This window comes from Pungitius pungitius, chromosome 3 (genome assembly GCF_949316345.1).
Source record: "Pungitius pungitius chromosome 3, fPunPun2.1, whole genome shotgun sequence".
Classification (NCBI taxonomy): Eukaryota; Metazoa; Chordata; class Actinopteri; order Perciformes; family Gasterosteidae; genus Pungitius; species Pungitius pungitius.
The window spans coordinates 27,881,117-27,898,482 of record NC_084902.1 but is presented as its reverse complement, the minus strand read 5'-3'; the positions used below and the strand labels follow the sequence as shown (position 1 = coordinate 27,898,482).

At 51.9% G+C, this 17,366-nt stretch overlaps 1 protein-coding gene across 1 annotated transcript; it reads left to right on the top strand.

The window, feature by feature from the left end:
* The first annotated feature begins 1,373 nt into the window (after nucleotides 1-1,373).
* LOC119220618 (actin-related protein 3) lies at nucleotides 1,374-5,775 on the top strand. The gene is made up of 12 exons (XM_037476732.2): nucleotides 1,374-1,572; nucleotides 1,999-2,054; nucleotides 2,405-2,529; nucleotides 2,610-2,720; nucleotides 2,816-2,911; nucleotides 3,293-3,400; nucleotides 3,480-3,623; nucleotides 4,020-4,193; nucleotides 4,294-4,386; nucleotides 4,482-4,607; nucleotides 4,730-4,813; nucleotides 4,909-5,775. The coding sequence occupies exons 1-12, from the start codon at nucleotides 1,529-1,531 to the stop codon at nucleotides 5,002-5,004; spliced, it is 1,257 nt and encodes a 418-aa protein (XP_037332629.1). The 5' UTR covers nucleotides 1,374-1,528; the 3' UTR covers nucleotides 5,005-5,775.
* The last annotated feature ends 11,591 nt before the right edge of the window (nucleotides 5,776-17,366 follow it).

The window sequence follows — 17,366 nt, the reverse complement described above, 5'->3', positions numbered from 1 at the left end:
GGGGGGGGGGGAGTCATTCTGGTGTGGGCGGTCGAGGAGGAGTAACCTAACCTCCATGGACCCAATGAGCCCCGGTGCAGCCGTACAAATACTCTGCATTGGTCGAATCTCCTTCACGTCCACGTAATCATCATCAGGTCTCATTCTGCAGAGGAGATTTGAACCATTAAATGAGTCGTTCCATCAGGTCGGAATAGGAATACGCTCGAATATGTGCGTCCACCATCCTCCTCTGAGTGATGACTCGGCAGGTCGAGGCGATACAAGAAGCTCCCTCGCCTCGGCTTCGGCCCCCGAAACCCGCAACACAAACCCTCACGTCTGAAAGGTGGAACGGAATCAGCGTCGGACCAGTGTTGACTACGTCGCACCTCGGCAGGAAACGGCGGAGGGAAGTTGGTCCTGAAAGCCGCTTCGTTCCAGCAGGGACGTTTGAGGGGAAGGGGCTCGGCGGATAAGCCAGAGCACTGGTGCCCTCTAGTATTCGACGCGGTGACGCGCAAGGCACAGAACATCTGCGACTCATCAAAAGGTTTCAATAGCAATCATTTTCTTTACGATCATCAAATTGAGGCGAAAAAAAACAAAGACACCACTTGTGTTCCGTGGGATTAGTCTCACCAGGAGGAATGTCCTTTGTTGATAAGTTCCCCAAAGGCGGTTTATTTTTTCGCTCCGGCTCAGACGACCCTGAAACCAAATGGTTTCTTCCACGGTTGTCGATGGAGAGCTTCCATCAAGTGGCGAGGACTGTTTCTATCAGCAGGAGGCCCGAGGGGGCGGTGCGGAATAGACCCTTGTGTGAGTGATGACTCCATTCGAAGACAAAGGGCCAATGTTCTCAGGCCCTGGGATTGCCCTTAACGAGGAATGACGCCGCGAAGCCACAATGGAGCCCTAAAGCGCCTTCTTGCTCATCTGTCTCTATCAGTAACCCTCCTTGGGGGGGCGGGGACCCTTTCATCAGGCTGGGGACTTGAATCACCGATATCATCTGGTGGAGTCAGCAAGGCGAGATAAGGTTGGTTCCTAGTTTTGGTTCAATGACAAACCAACATAAAAGAAACTTGCTCGCAACCTTGATACTCTTATCTGATTATTTAATGCTTTACATTCCTCATATTAGCATGTAGCTCTTGCACATGCTTTGTATTCTTCCAAACTTTAAACACAACACAATAAAACAGCAGAAACGCAGGGTAAACAACTAAACATTGTAGCTGTTATTTAACTGATACATATTTTCTTAGACACTATAATTTCTACGTTTTATCTGGTAAAAACGCATTTAAAGCAGCATTTGGCTGCGGTGACAGCCTGCGGCCACTGGGGGTCACTGTTGCGCTTTCGAAGCTGCTGACTCTGCACGCGAAGAAAATTTCCCCAAAACCCGGAAGCGTTCCCCGATCGGCCGTGACTGCTGTTCGTCAGAGGCTGCTGCGATTTCATTCAGATCGCGTTACAGACATCCGTTCGTGTCGGAAGCCTCGGATATTTGCTCGTCAATAGAACAAAGGAGAGCAAGGCAATGGCTGGTCGGCTGCCGGCTTGTGTTGTGGACTGTGGCACGGGGTGAGTGACAACAATGCGATGCTAGCTAGCGTTAGCCTCCAAAGCTGCTGGCTGTCAAACTTCCAGCTAACGCCCCGTCTGGCTCATTAGCCTGAATGATGCTAACGCCACTTAGCCGCATCTGCGCGTTTTTTAATTCGTGTTTCGTCTTTAAAAGCCGACTTATAGCAATGCGTTAGCACTCTGAAGTGCCCGGCGTCTTTATTTTGCGTGCTACTCCCGTCGGCGCTGTTTTATTGTCGCGATTAGCTGCTGCTAGCTACCGAGGCTAACGCTACTTCCTGGACAATTCTCATTGCAGAATGGATAGCATCCAGATTATTTGGGGGGTGTTGGTTCATGGGGAACCTGCCATTCGTGTCCAGCAAACACTTTGTCCACGAGGATGCCGCTGAAACTTTTTATTTTGTTGTTGTTCCTTTTTAGGTACACAAAGCTCGGTTATGCAGGAAATACAGAACCACAGTTCATCATACCATCATGTAAGTGAATGAAGACAAGAGCTCTAAAAACCAACTTGGTTCCATCCAATTGTGACTGACGTCATTTACATGAGTGTGTAATACAATCCCATTAAGACATTTTTTTAGTTCATGCATTACAGTAGTTACAGAATGAGGAACCTTCCTTTCACTGATTGCATCAGGCGACAGTTTCAACTGACGCCACATTATGTTCAGCCATGTTGATTATTTTTCATGGTTTCCCTGGAAGTAAAAGCAAGTTGTTTAATTGCTTATGGTGTCAATAAGAGGTCCCTGACCAAAGAAATATCCAATGAGTGCATCTGTTTTTATTATTACATCATCACGTGTCGTTTCATCCACCCCAGGCATCGCAATCAAAGAATCCGCCAAGGTGGGAGACCAGGCGCAGCGCAGGATGATGAAGGGTGTCGATGACCTGGATTTCTTCATCGGGGACGAAGCCATCGACAAGCCATCATATGCAACAAAGGTAGACGGGAGAGATTGACCGGCGAGGAAGGAGTGCGTGCTTAATTTGAAGATACTGATCTTGTCCCTCTTCGTCTGCAGTGGCCCATCCGTCACGGAATAGTGGAGGACTGGGACCTGATGGAGAGATTCATGGAGCAGATCATCTTCAAGTATCTGCGGGCAGAACCTGAAGACCATTACTTTCTTTTGGTAAGAGTTGCAGGCCTTAAACAAGGTCTGTTTATTCATTTGTGTTGAAGTTTGATGTCGTAAAGTTAAATATTTGTGTGTGTGTCTCTCCCCAGACGGAGCCTCCCCTCAACACACCAGAAAACCGAGAGTACACCGCCGAGATCATGTTCGAGTCGTTCAATGTCCCGGGTCTCTACATCGCCGTTCAGGTACGTTCCCCGAACATTCTGGCAGCTGAAATGACTGTAAACCATATGTTTACTTTGTAACCTCACCTGCTGCTGCTGATACACACAGATCTGAATAGAGTAAACATCTAAGACCAGTAGAAAAGCCTTTTGAGTTACTTCCTGAAACCAGTCTAGAGAGGCCGGAATATAATTAGATTGTCTGAGTTTCAATGAGGAAATGACCTTTCTCACTTCCTCTTTTAAAGTGTCGCACTATGTCATTCAATACTTTCGGTAAACTGTGTTCCAGTGACATGTGTAGCTCAGTATGACCGCCACCCCCCCCCCCCCCCCCGCTTCAGTGCGCTGTCACTGTTTGTTTGTTTTTTTTCTTCAAAAGGTTGTGTTTCTCTGCTTTAGGCTGTCCTGGCGCTGGCTGCCTCCTGGACATCCAGACAGGTGGGGGAGCGGACACTGACTGGCACCGTGATCGACAGCGGGGACGGAGTCACGCACGTCATCCCGGTGGTGAGTGTCGCCTGGGCGGGATGATTTCGCCGCCGCACCGTTCTCGGCCCTTAACTTGCTGTGTGTGTGTGTGTTCCAGGCGGAGGGCTACGTCATCGGCAGCTGCATCAAGCACATCCCCATCGCCGGTCGAGACATCACGTACTTCACCCAGCAGCTGCTGAGGGAGCGAGAGGTGGGGATCCCCCCGGAGCAGTCCCTGGAGACGGCCAAGGCCGTCAAGGTGAGTGCTGGGGTGTTCCTGGAGATGCCATTCAACGATCAGATGAACATCCCACCTTGCCAGGTGTCGCTCACCGTTTCTCTTAAAGTGACACTCCAGCCTAATGAATCTGTTCCCTATGAAAGAGGATCTAATAGAGGTTCCTTTTGTATTCACAGCAAGGATGTTATGTTTTATTTCTCTACTGAAACCTGCAATAAAAAAGGGTCCAATTACAGGAAGTGATACCCTCATCTGATGATGGGTTTGGTTGCTATGCACTTCTCCGCCTGACCACTAGGGGGCAGTGCAGCTACGCAAACGACAGTATCACTCGCTGCAGGTCTTAAATAAATATGTTTTACACACTTTTTATGACCCTTTTGGTTTTGTTGCCACTCCCACTTTCTCTTTTAGGAGCGGTACAGCTACGTCTGCCCGGACCTCGTGAAGGAGTTCAACAAGTACGACACAGACGCCTCCAAGTGGATCAAACAGTACACCGGCATCAACTCCATCTCCAAGAAGGAGTTCACCATCGATGTCGGCTACGAGCGCTTCCTGGGGCCTGAGATCTTCTTCCACCCTGAGGTGTGAAGAAGCTTGTTTGTTTGGGCGGCGGGTGCAAATGTTACAAAGTTTGCATCCAGCTGATCGGCCAATCCGATTTCTGCTCTTTGTTCTCGTCCAGTTTGCCAACCCGGACTTCACGCAGCCCATCTCCGAGGTGGTGGACGAAGTCATCCAGAACTGTCCCATCGACACGAGGCGTCCGCTCTACAAGGTAGTGAAACCCCCCCCCCCCCCCCCCCCCCACCCCCCACTGTCCTTCTCAGCCCCCTCCTCTTCCCCTCCCTCACCTCCACCTTTGTGTCCCAGAACATCGTGCTCTCCGGGGGCTCCACCATGTTCAGGGACTTTGGCCGGCGGATGCAGAGGGACCTCAAGAGGACCGTGGACGCGCGGCTGAAAATGAGCGAAGAGCTGAGCGGCGGGAAGCTGAAGGTGAGCACGAAGATTAGTCTTAGGATCAAATGTGTACCCCCCCCCCCCCCCCCCCGAATCCTCTTTTAAAGAAGAGGTGACCGAAGTGGAGCTCGTGTCTCACTATTGATTTGTTCCCGCAGCCAAAGCCCATCGACGTGCAGGTCATCACTCATCACATGCAGAGGTACGCCGTCTGGTTCGGAGGATCAATGCTGGCGTCCACTGTGAGTATGGAAGCAATAACCCCCCCCCCCCCCCCCCCCCCCCACTGCTGCTCTGTCATATATATGACTAACCATTGACCTTTTCCCTCCTTCAGCCTGAGTTTTACCAAGTGTGCCACACCAAGAAGGACTACGAGGAGATCGGGCCGAGCATCTGCCGCCACAACCCCGTGTTCGGAGTCATGTCTTAGGGAGGGAGGGAGGGGGGAGATGTGCGTCCAGCGGAGGCCGAGGAAGACAACGACGAGGAGAGGCGGCGCAACACACCTCACACGCTGTGGATGTCCCATGAGCCTTTGCACGGATGCTCCGACAGACCCGTTTATTCGGACAAAGCGACATTGGACCAAACAAACAGCGGAAAGATCCTCACAAATTGGAGGAGAAGCGGTGGCTGAGCCCAAAGGAAGCTCACATGAAATGTTTACTGCAAGTAGGTTAATAATAGGTGATCCATCTTTAATTTCTGTGTGCCTCGTATATGTACTTCTAATATAATCTAATTAATCAACATGAGTCGTGTATAGATGCATCTCTCTGTGTATATGGGTTGGGTTCTTGCTAAATGTTGACTGTTCTAAGGAGCAGGACATGCTTTGCCAGTGAATAAAACACCTCTTTGGTCATCAAATGGGTGAAAACAAAGAAGAAAAAAACCGAAATCAATCAGCAAACTGATTGTTCCTGATTTTCTACTTTTTGTGTCTCCTTTTCTGAACTCGGATTTCAGTACACATTATTGATTGGTTCAAATACTTCCCGCCACATTTCACAACACCACCACTGCCATTTTTTTAAATTCATATCAATCAAGACTCGACCAATCCTGTCGTGTTAATATCTGAACTTGCAGTTTGAATGACTGTTGTTGGACCGTCACTGTTGCCTGCTTCTCAGTCCTGCTGGGCGGCCTTGTACTGTAATCCATGCTGGCATTCCAATAAATGCCCGGGACAAATGTCCACAGGTGTGATTTGTGTGTTTAAAGCTGTGGCCTGAACCCATCTGCATCTGTGTGAGGGTCAATCCCTCCGCTTTCCCTTCACACTGCCTGATAAGATAGATGCCATGATGCCCCCCCCCCACCACCACCACCACCCCGCTGACGGGCTCAAGGTGCTCCTCTGCTGTGGGACAGAGTACTGGCTGCAGTGGGCGTGCTGAGGGTTTCTATGGTAACTGATTGAGTTCAATAAGGAGAAAAACAGCTTCAAATTCATACGCAAGCCTTCCTAATTATCAGAGGGTTTCATTTCATTTATGCACATGGTCAGGCGGTCATTGGGCCCGTGGACCCTCTGGTGTGTGATGGGCTAACCGTTACCACCTGAGGTGTCAGGTGACTCAGCACAGGTGCTTGTCTGTGTGTGAGAGGAGACGCGATCGGTTTTAAGATGACATTAATCAGAGGCGGGTCTAGGATACAAAATACATGAAAAAAAAACATCTTGATCACCGTGAATATTCTCATAAAATGAATGACATTGTATTGTAAAGTGATTCCAGTATCAGAAACATTCCCCCCCCCCCCCTGCTTATATTGATATTATTTTTCTTGCATCTGGGGGGCCTCATTATACGGCGAGCATACGTAAAATCAGCTCCTGCCCCGGGAGCAGCTGGTGGTTGAGGGAATCAATGGGTCACGAAAAAAAAAAAAGAGTGGCGACCTCAGCGCGTTGCCAGCAAAAAGTTGCTTATTTTTAATCATTTCTACTTCTTAGATGGCAGATCTTCACCACAGAGTTCTGCTGAGCCGCAACGAGGTTTAAACGCATTTCTTTTAATTCATAGGAAAGAGACGCATTGAGCTTTTAAGGGACTGAAACGTGTCCTTATTTCTGGAGAAGGCTCCTCGTTACGGTGAAATGAAAGCGCAGGTGTGGCTGCTGCTCGTTACCTCTGATTGGCTAAAGCTGAGCAGAGCTTTTAAAAGACCCCAGTTTGTAAGAGCCCTCAGAGTGTGTGTGTGTGTGTGTGTGTGAGAGAGAGAGAGAGAGAGTGATTGAGTGAAGAGACACCACGTGTTTGGACAGTTGGACGGAGGTCCTTTGGCCGTCCTCCCCTGAGCTTTTCTTTCGCTCAGCGTTTTGAGTGGGAAGATTTCCCAGAATGACTGCTATATCTCCACAAAGAACCCCCCCCCCTTCTCCTCGCCCAACACAATTACCCAGAGTCTCTGCACATGTGATCGCTGTCCTTGACCCCCCCCACTCACATGTCTTTCTGGATGTAGACTCCGAATATTTGAGTCGATGGGTGTTTAGAGTTTAACTCTGTCCTAACATCCTCTAAACCAGCAGCAACAGGGACCAAAAAAAGAAGCTATATATCTATCTAATATATTTAGAACCCGGGACGAAGGAGGCCGCAGTGGTCACACACGATGATTGACAGGTGGTCTCTGAAATCAGTGGGGATAATTGGAACACTTAATTTGAAGTTAGACTTTTTCAAAATGATTATTCTAAACTATTAAAAAAGATCTAAATGTGATTAATATTCCAATATCCTCACCCTGCTTTAATCATGATTGATGAATCACTCTTGACAAACGTTGAGGGAGGAGGGCCGCCCGGTGCGTCCGCCGACGGGCGGAGTCGATTGAGTGCGACTGAGCCTGCCCATCCGGTTCAGCCTGTGAAATATTGGGTCAGAGAGGGATGCAGATAATAATAAATGAGACTGTCATCATCCATTTCGTGAGGGGCGAGTGCTGGCGCCGTGTGCCAGACCCCCGGCGGCCACTAGAGGGCAGCGTGGTCTCTGCAGTCCACGCTCACCTACGCCGAGGAGGGCGGACGTTTGTATGTGATAATTAAATCCTGTAAAGTTTTTTTTTTTTTTCTCCAGTTGATAACATTATAGTTGAGAGGGGGGGGGGGGGGCGGTCACACCTTGATAATTGGAAAAGGCAAACAGAAGCGAGAGGATGACATGTTACAGTGACACTCTCATCCGCTGTCTGCCGCTGCATCCCCTCTCCTCCTAATCTCCGCTGTGAACAGGGTGAGCAGGATTACACCTGAGCGTGTCACGTCCTGTCGCACCTCGTCGCAGCTGACATCATCACACCGGGTCTAGAAAGAAGTGTCCACAGCGAATACCGCAGGGGGGGGCGAGGATCGGTGGAAGCATAACGAGGGCCGACTCCGGTCAATGGCTCCACATAACGTCACTGAACCAACCGCACTGCGCGCTATGCACCACAAATAACAATGAGTGTGAGGTCTCTTTTGGACTTTCATACCATGGAAACCTCCCCCCCTCCCTGAACCCCCACGTTGGCTCTCCACATCGGCACACTGCTCTACCTCCACATCAGCCAGAGGGCGACCCGGGAGGCGCAATTATTCAGGCCTTTGCTCAGCCAAGTAGAAGAAATTAGCCTCTTCTCCTGAACCAAGACCTTCTAACCTGCAACAGGACCTCGGGCTGGCCCCCCCACTGTGGCTTCCCTCCCCAGTCCTTGTTTTCCATACATATTATGAGCTCGAGCTGGCCGGAGCCACACTTGGCTACCACATGGGCCCTCCTTACCCCGGCTGGCAGATTGGGCCTGTGGGCTATGAGATACAACCCCCCCCCCCCCCCCCCCCTCTCTCCGGGAACGAAGCTGGTGTCCTCTGGCTTTTACTGCATCTCTACAAAGAGGTCTGTCATGGCGGCGCGTAGATCTCGAAGAAGGAGAGCTCCTCTTCCCGCTTTAGAAGGTGTGCTGGCGGATCTGTCTCCGGCCTCCTTACCCACCTCGCACCTCTTGGTGGATAATGAGGTCTGCTCCCAGGGACAGATTGAACCTCATGGCGGATGTCACGGGCGCGAGTGGTGACGAAACGCGCCAACGTGCCGCGGACACCTACAGGCCTCTATACCCTCTATACCTTCGTCACAGGCCTCTATACCTTCGTCACAGGCCTCTATACCTTCGTCACAGGCTTCTATACCTTCGTCACAGGCCTCTATACCTTCGTCACAGGCTTCTATACCTTCGTCACAGGCCTCTATACCTTCGTCACAGGCTTCTATACCTTCGTCACAGGCCTCTATACCTTCGTCACAGGCCTCTATACCTTCGTCACAGGCCTCTATACCTTCGTCATAGGCCTCTATACCTTCGTCACAGGCCTCTGCGTCGTGTCTGCGTTCTGGAGGGTAGACAGCTTTTCGTTGACCCGGTCCTTGGCTCACCGGCTGGGAGCCTCCAGGCTCTCCGAGGGCCTTTACCCCTCGTTTCTGTTTTCTTCCCCCTCGCGCCCTCACCTCGTCTCCCGAAGAAAAGCGATCAGCGCCGGGAGAGAGAGAGAGAGAGAGAGAGAGAGGGAGCGACGGCGAGAGATCAAATCCAAGTTGCTTTCATCCGTGGACGCTTTCATCTCCTCTTCTTTCTTTTTCAAACCGAGGGAATTATCAGCACAGCTATGCCGACACAGGCTTTCGGCGGGGGGAGGAGCGGGAAGCAAGGGGACGGGTGGGAAGTTGGGCGCTTTCGATTGGAGACGGAATCCACCTCCGGTTTGTCGGGCTTCTGGGTTTATCTGCGGCAGTGCGGGGGGCGGGGCTCGTCTTTGTCTTCCTCCACCTGAGGAGCGGTTGATACCAAGCCACCGCCCGAGTGCCACACTCTTCCGCACCTCGATCCGACCCGTGGATCGAGGTGCGGAAGGGTCGGGGGGGAAGAGGTAGGCCCACAGACTCCAGCAGTCGACGGCGTTAATCCACCCTTCCAAAAATGTACCGAAACTAAGGAGATGATTCTCCTTCCCCTCCTCCCTTCTGCGACACTTGGCGCGGCGTCTAATCTCCACTGTTCGGAGTGTTTTTTTCATTAAATTTGTGTCAGGACTCATTTCGAGGGCAATGAATACAGACGTCAGGATGCCATCGAATCCCATCGCGGGGCCTTTTAATGAGATAACAGGCTTTGGTAAAAGAATTAGCGCTATTGGAAAAAAGGAAAAACGAATGAGATTAGTTCAATGGGATGTGGATACCGACTGGAACGGAGTCTTTGGAGAGGGAGAGAGAGGGGAGACCATATCAGACCTGCCCTGCCAAATCGCAAATCTATTTCCGACACTGGTATTAATTATGAAACTAAAGCTGCTGTTGCATATTGATTTATCGGGGCGCGCACTTGTATTATCTCCTATTAAGCAGGGGGAAAAAAGGAGAGATTAAGTGAACCCTTCGGGGGTGCTTTATGGATCCCGTGATACTGTTCAACCATGTCACGCACGCCAAGGCAACGAGACGAGCTGAGGCCCCCCCGCCGCATCCTCAAAGCCTGACGTTGGATTATTCCGCCCCGACCACCCATGGCCTTCAGAGTGCGTCTGCGTGCACGCCGTCCGAGACACAAAGCGAAACGCCGAACGGCGTCTTCGTCCGCGTTGAAGACGGACGACGGACGCCGTGTAGTCCGGGTTTGCTCCGGGGATTCTGGGAAATGGAGAAAGCCGGAATGCGCGCTGCATCAGCCGGGGTGTGTTACGTGGTCGCCGAGGCGTCGGGGCACACACACACACACACACACCTCGCAAATAATGAGACCTCCAGCGGCGTGACACACATTTCACACATGGATGGCATCTGTGATTGGGAAACATATGTTTGTATTGATGTATAATTATGAGCACTGAGTTCCTCTATTTCCTCTAAGTTGGTGGAAATGACTCTGGTGTGTGCATGATTGAGTGTGTGTGTGTGTGTGTGAGATGGAGAGGGAATGTGAGATGGAGAAAGAGCATCAACACTCCGCTGACTGCACTCAATCTATATCACCCGACCCCCCCCCCCCCCACACACACACACACACACCTCAACCCGACCCCCCGTCTCCTGCTCAGGTGTCACGCAGGTAGCTGGGAACTGATTATACAGCGTGGGGATCGGCCTCTGTGATTGGACGCCAGCGACTAGGAAGCATGTGAAAGATTTACTAGAAGAAGCGGGACGGGAACTGGAAGAGGGACGGAGTGAGGAAAGGGAGAGTGTGTGTGTGTTTGTGCGAGGGGGGGGGGGCAAATTCTCTTTGGCAATCTCTGTGTTCCCGCTGCAGGTGCCGGGGCCATTTCGCTAAAGCAGGGCCAGACGCGAATGTCATTAGTTGCTGAGCCCCTGGTGACTTTGCCACAGTTCCACATGATTAACCCAGATAATTGTGTGTTGATAGCGAGTGCGGTCGATGGAATACAATTTTTTTGGGGGGGGGGGCCCGGATTCCTAAACAAACAGCTCAGCAGCAGCCGAGGAGACGGGGTAACGGCGGCAACTGGTGATGACTGCCGCATCCGCGTCCAGAGGTTTACACTGGGGGATGGGGGGGGGGGTCACAGAGGGAGGAGCAGATCGTGGTTACATTTGTAGCCCTGATAACACAAAGGGAAGAAAGACTTTCTAACTTGCTGAGCGAGCATGAAAGCTGCGACGCCTGCGGCACGCGTTCCCCCCGGCTTACGCCACGCCACCGAGTTCATCAGCGGGGTGCGAGAATTAGCCGGAGGTGAGAGACTGAGCCGGGTAAACACACACCTGAGAGGTGGGGATGGAAAGCCGCTGGTGTGAACACACACACACAATGTCATTTACTGTACGCCGACGCTGCAACGACACTCACCGGGAGAGCCGAGGTTGGACATTTCCCACAATGCCTTGGGTTTGAATGTTAATGACACCAAGTGATCTTTTTGGAATTAGATACAAGTGCAAAAAACGAAGAGTCCTGCATTAAATACCAGTAACAGGGTAAAAAAAACGAAATCCAATCGCAACCTGTTGGATGCTGTGTTACCTGTTTTTTAGGCCCACGCATGCAGCTGTGAGTCCCGGGGAAGTGCCGCCTCCCCCCCCCCCCCCCTGTAGCCCGCCAAGAGAAATTGTGAAACATCATCAAAGAGGTGAAAGATGGGAGAGAATCACCGAGGTTTGTTTTTCCACCAGCAGAGAGATACAAGCAGCCAGGTACCGAGGAAGAGTAGAAAGGCAATATCTCCCTGGTGCATTCTGGGAGTTGAACCCGGCAGGAGAAATTAGCAGCGCGCTAAGTGAAAGGGATAATCCCTCTGTGATGGGGGGGGGGTGCAATGATCCCTCGTGTGTTCCTGTGATTTTAGGTTGCAGGTTTATTTATTAAGAGGATAAGCCCTTCCTCTGTGTGCAAACCTCACAGGCGAGAGGTGCTGCCGTCACTCTGCTGCCAAGTGTCGCTTTAGAGGGTCTCCTTGGAGCCGGGGGGGGGGGGGGGGCTGGCTGTGGGCCCAGACCTGGCTTTCACTGGAGCGGGGGGGGGGGGGGATGGGGGGGGTAACCACAGGTGGAGTCACGCCACCAAATGACCTGAAAATGTTTATTTCAGGGGTCCCCAGCGACGACGAAATCGCCTTCGGAGGACAGTGAATTGAAGCTGGTTGTGAACTTTTGAATTCGAACTGATCGGCATTCAGCCTTAACCCCCCCGCCCCACCCCCTGCCCCCCCGCCCCCACCAACGCCTCCAACGTGGGTGATGTTGCTGCAGAAGCATGTCGACGTTTACCACTTCCCTTTTTAACCTGCCATGTACGGTGACATTTCCTCGTGATATAAAGTGCTTTTGTCTCTCCAATGAGAGGACGCCTCGCTGATTTCTGGGCTTCTCTCTCTTTGCAGATACGTCGCGGATAGTATCCACCAAATGAGGGCAGGGATGCTAATCTTGCATCACACCCACTTCTGTTATAATCTCGCTTAGGATGTACAAAGTGGAGGAGGATTCTTAGGCATTCACATTGGGTGAGATGAGCATCAGTGAGGTTCTGTGCTTCCCTAAAAGAGCCCAAATGTGTCGGATGGATTAATAAAAAAGGACAGAAGAAGGCCCCTCCTTCACATGCGCACCCCACTCGCCCCCCCCCCCCTTAAACCCCCCCCCCCAGAGAAAGCACGAACGTCAAGAGAGAAACAAATGCAACGCAAACTATCGGAAGTGAAAGCGCCGCAACGCGCCGAGGCGTCCCCTCGCGTTGTCTCATTAAGAGAGTAATGACGAAGTGTGCGAGGACGCGTCGGGGGACGCACGTCCATCTGTCCCCATCGGCTCTCCATCGCCGGCCCAACAAAGTTTGGGGGATGTTCTTCTCCACCCGAGTGGAGACATTATTCAGTGGAAATTGCGTTGAAATAACTAATGATCACACCAACACTTCCTTCCCCTCGACTTCAGATACATATTCATGCTCTAAAGGCCCCCGCCCCCCCCCCCCCCCCCACGCCCGCCGCCCGATGCAGCCCTGCGAGCCAGCTTCCACTCGTGTGAAATGGCGAAGTGGGGTGAAAAAAAACGGTTTTAATAAAATGCCTTCATCAATAACTGAAGTACAACCCTTTTTTTCTTTTCTTGAGAGAAGTGGAGCCCCCCTTCCTGCGAGGATTGTTGCTCCGGGGGGGGGGGGGGGGGGGTGGGGGGGGGGCGGTTGGATGTTGAAAGCTACGTCCCGTGCGATCCGTTCTTCTTCTGTGGTTTTCCAACCGACGGCGTGGCCTGGTTCTGCTTTGTAGACCACGAAGAAGAGCAGCCACGTTTCGTACCCATAAAGGTTCCCGTTCGGGATGGAGGACCTTTTGTTAAATGTGGTGGATGTGCCATTAAGCGGCTGCTCACTTGTCGCCCCCGGTGACACCTCGGAGGGCCCGGTGGGGGTGGGGCGGGGGGGGGTGGTGGATGTCCCACCACCTGCGTACCTGGGAGGAGCCTTCGCGCTGCTGATAACATCCCGATGATGTCACACTCGCCCCCAAAAAAATAACTTCTGCTCCAAACCATCTCTTGAATTGTTTGGTCCTCTTCCCGTTCGGGTGGATGCAAATGAATCGGCGCAGCGCCCCCCCCCCCCCCCCCCCCATCCCTTATTATGCCCCCCACACATCCACAAAATGGAACAGAATCCTTTGTACACACGGAACGAAGAGCGCCCAGTCTCAACAAGGGCTCTCCTTGATCGCCATCAAATGAAGCGGGTTGCTTGTTTGGGGGGGGGGGGGGGACGACGAGGACGAGGGCCAATTCTCTTAGTGTCAGCGATAAAAATCCATCTGATTGAAATTGCAGGCCATTATGATATGAGGAGCAGGGGGGGGAGGGGGGGGGGGGTGCCGAGGTGCTCCTTTTCTTTTCATTGCGGGATGGAAGCTAATTACGCCGCGTGGCGGGAAGACGGGGCGGCGAGCTGGTTAATTGGGGTGTGTGATTACACTGGGGCCGCGGTTAGAGGGAATTAGGCAGCCACACGCACAGCTCGTCGCGGGGAGGGAGGGAGCACCCGGGCAGAGCCCCCCCCCCCCCCCCCCCCCCCCCCCCCCACACCCGCATCGGGGGTGTCTTCTCTTTGGTAACAATTAGCTTATGGACCTTTTGGTCTCCCTCTTTGATGAGTACATATGGCTAATATTACGTGTAAAAACAAAACCACACACCTCGGCTGATGTGTATTTTATTGCCAACAAACCACAGAAAACAGAAGATCCGTCACCTGGTACCACCAAGTCATCGTCACGGCAACGAGCAGCCCGTCCTGAGCCAACCCCCGCTATTGATGATCCAATATTCAACTGGAACCATTAGACGTTCCACCCGCGACCCGACCCGGCTCCTCGGAGATGAGCGCCATGGATGACCCGACGTCGTCCGCCTCCGCCCCCCCCCCACGGGTTCCAAGTCTTGCCGGGAGACCAGACGGAACCAGAAGACCGTAACGCAGGCCGCTCCTTCTCTCTCCTGCCGCGCGGCCCCAGCCGGAGGGGCCGGGGCGTGACCTCCCCCATGAATACAAATGGCGCTCCGGTGACCGGTTCTTCCTCCTCCTCCTCCTCCTCTTCGTCTTCCTGCGTTGTCCCCCGAAGGCCCCCGTTGACCACGATCAGCGGCCCCTCTCATCAAAGCACACATCAAAGGCGCCGAGTCCCCGGAGACAAAAAGCGCGCGCCGTCGCTGGATGGGCGTCCGCCTTTGAACCCGCCGCCCCCCCCCCCCCACCCCCCACCTGCGCTACAAAGCTCTAATTAGATACAACATTGGACGCGTGATCCTCCCCCCTCCTGTGTTCTTTGCCTCATAGACGCTTTGTCTCCAGGTGAATTATTCTGCTGCTGTTGTTGTTAATCCTTAAGCACCTCGCCAGTGATGAAGGTAACGCGCACATGAGAGCAAACAGCGGCGCGTTAGACCCGGCGCGTCACACACGTCACCACGATGCCCTCGAGTAGCACTTCCTGCAGGAAATGTGACTACAGGTTACAAACAGACGCATGGCACAGTTTTTGTTTTTTTTCTTCCCTCTGCAGCTGTTTGAAGGAGAATACGTGATGGACGCATGCTTTGTATACTTCACTAAAGGAAATAACCGGAAGGAAGCGGGAAACAGGACGCTGCGTTGGTAGAGACGGGTCACTGAGGGTCCTCCACCAGGGTCCCGTGTGGCGTCATGAGAGAAACGGCCACTAGGTGTCACTCTAAGACGAGATAAAGATCCACCGATGAAACACCAGCAGGTTGTACAAGCAGAATAATAATGAAAAAAGGTATTAAATCCCACAAATGTACACATTTGTTTAAAAAAACATTATGGTAAGGTAAAAAATAGATGTAAAAATGTATTTCTTTCTTGTTCCAGTTACACTCAAATGGTGTTTTTAACAATGGAGATGATCGATTATACAAATCTCTCGGGATCTTTTCAAAAGCCGATATTTAAATAAATTCAACAACTAAAACACGAAGGGCTTTAAACTTAAACTCTAGATTACGGTATAATCTCACTGAAACGTTTAAAAAGAAAAAACTCCATTTAAAATCCTATTTGAGTTTTTCTCCGAGGCCTCTTTGCGTCGGCCCCTTCAATAAAGGGCATTGAAAGCGGATGCCTTTATCTTCCGCGTTTAGCCGCGAAACCACCCAGCGCACGCCGCGTGGGGCCAGCTCTCCGCAACAGATTGCCATTCAAGCTAATTAATGCGGGTAACCTTTTGTAAAATGCCCATATGCTTGATATGCCTCCCGTCACACAGGCGGTGTGCTAAGCGGCTCGCTGTTAACACAGATGGACCAAACTGCTGCAGAGATGGCGCTGAACATCTGCACGGGAGAGATGCCGCTATACGCCGTCCCATATGGAAACAATCCTCGGTCGCGTGCTAAATAGAATTCTCTTATACATGTGTATATTCTTTTGTTTATTTATTTTTTTGTTTATTTTATTTAGTCGAAGCCGATTCGCATCCTGGTGCAATGAGCCTTCTGTGAGTGTGTGTGTGTGTGTGTGTGTGTGTGTGTGTGTGTGTTGCATTGAGCGAGGAGGGGGCCACTTGGTGACAGCGATGATTGAGTCGAAACATCTTTCCCTCGGAGAGACGACTGGGGGGGTGGGGGGGGGGGGGGGGAGCACAAAGGCCCCTGATGAGGTAAACCAGCTCCCCCCCCCCCCCCCCCCCCCCCCCCCCCCCCCCCCCCCACCTGCAATCGGCTTGTTTTGCTGCCATCCTGAAAGAGACGTTTTCCAGGGGCTCCCTCTCCATTCACTGTTGCATTCACACCTTCTCCACCCTCGCTGAATGGGGATTCCTGTGTTATAATTTGGCCCGAGAGCGATGAGGCAGTAGATTGCCGGCTATCGGGGAGGGGTGGGGGGGTGGGGGGGGGCTGGGGCGGCGGGCCCCGCTGTGAATGGCAGAAATGGAATTGTCTCGGCCCCCTTTTCAAGGAGCTGCAGGTCTCGAACTGCCAGCTAATGAGTGAATTAATTCAACAAAAGCAATGATGTTTCTCTCTGTCTCAACGGCGCTCTCGCTGGGGAAAACTCAGAGAGCAATTCTTCGAGGTGCCATGTCATCTCGGGAGGGGAGGGGCGGGGGGGGGGAAAGGCGAGTAAATAAAAGAGCGTTTACAATTTAAATAGGCATTAGTAAGTCATAACCCTCGGAGCGCGTCTCTCCTGCTAGCCCCCGCGATCCGCGCTCAGGATGCACCACATTTAATATAATACATGCACTGTTTATACATTTAGATAAACCCATGTGACATTTAAGTGTAATTCTCATTTAAATTGGGACACTTTGCCTCCAAGTAAGCAAAACGTGTTAGAATTACATGGAAATCTGCATTCTGATGCCCACACCGAGTGCCATTGAGAGCGTGTTTTACATAATTTCTGTCGGAGAAAATGAATAAACAAAGAATTATGTAAAATGTTGTGATCTGAATAGTGAATAATGCACGCGATTAAGGTGCGTGTAAGTGTGGAGGGGGGGGCGTGGGGGGTGGGGGTGTTGTGTTAGCGGTACTGATTTATTTCACTCCCTCAAGTTCCAGCAGTCACCCACGGTTTAGTGCACCGGGAACCAAAGAAGAAGAAAGAAGGCTTCCACATTTAAATGAAAACATCTGTATTTTTTCCGCCGAACCAAAGCGAGACGCTTGACCTCCTGACCCCCGGCCCCCTGCCGTGTTGGACCTTCTTGGGGCGCCGCTGCCAGGAGCGATGAAGCCGGGCAGCGGGTACCCAAAGGGGGGTGCGGCCGGC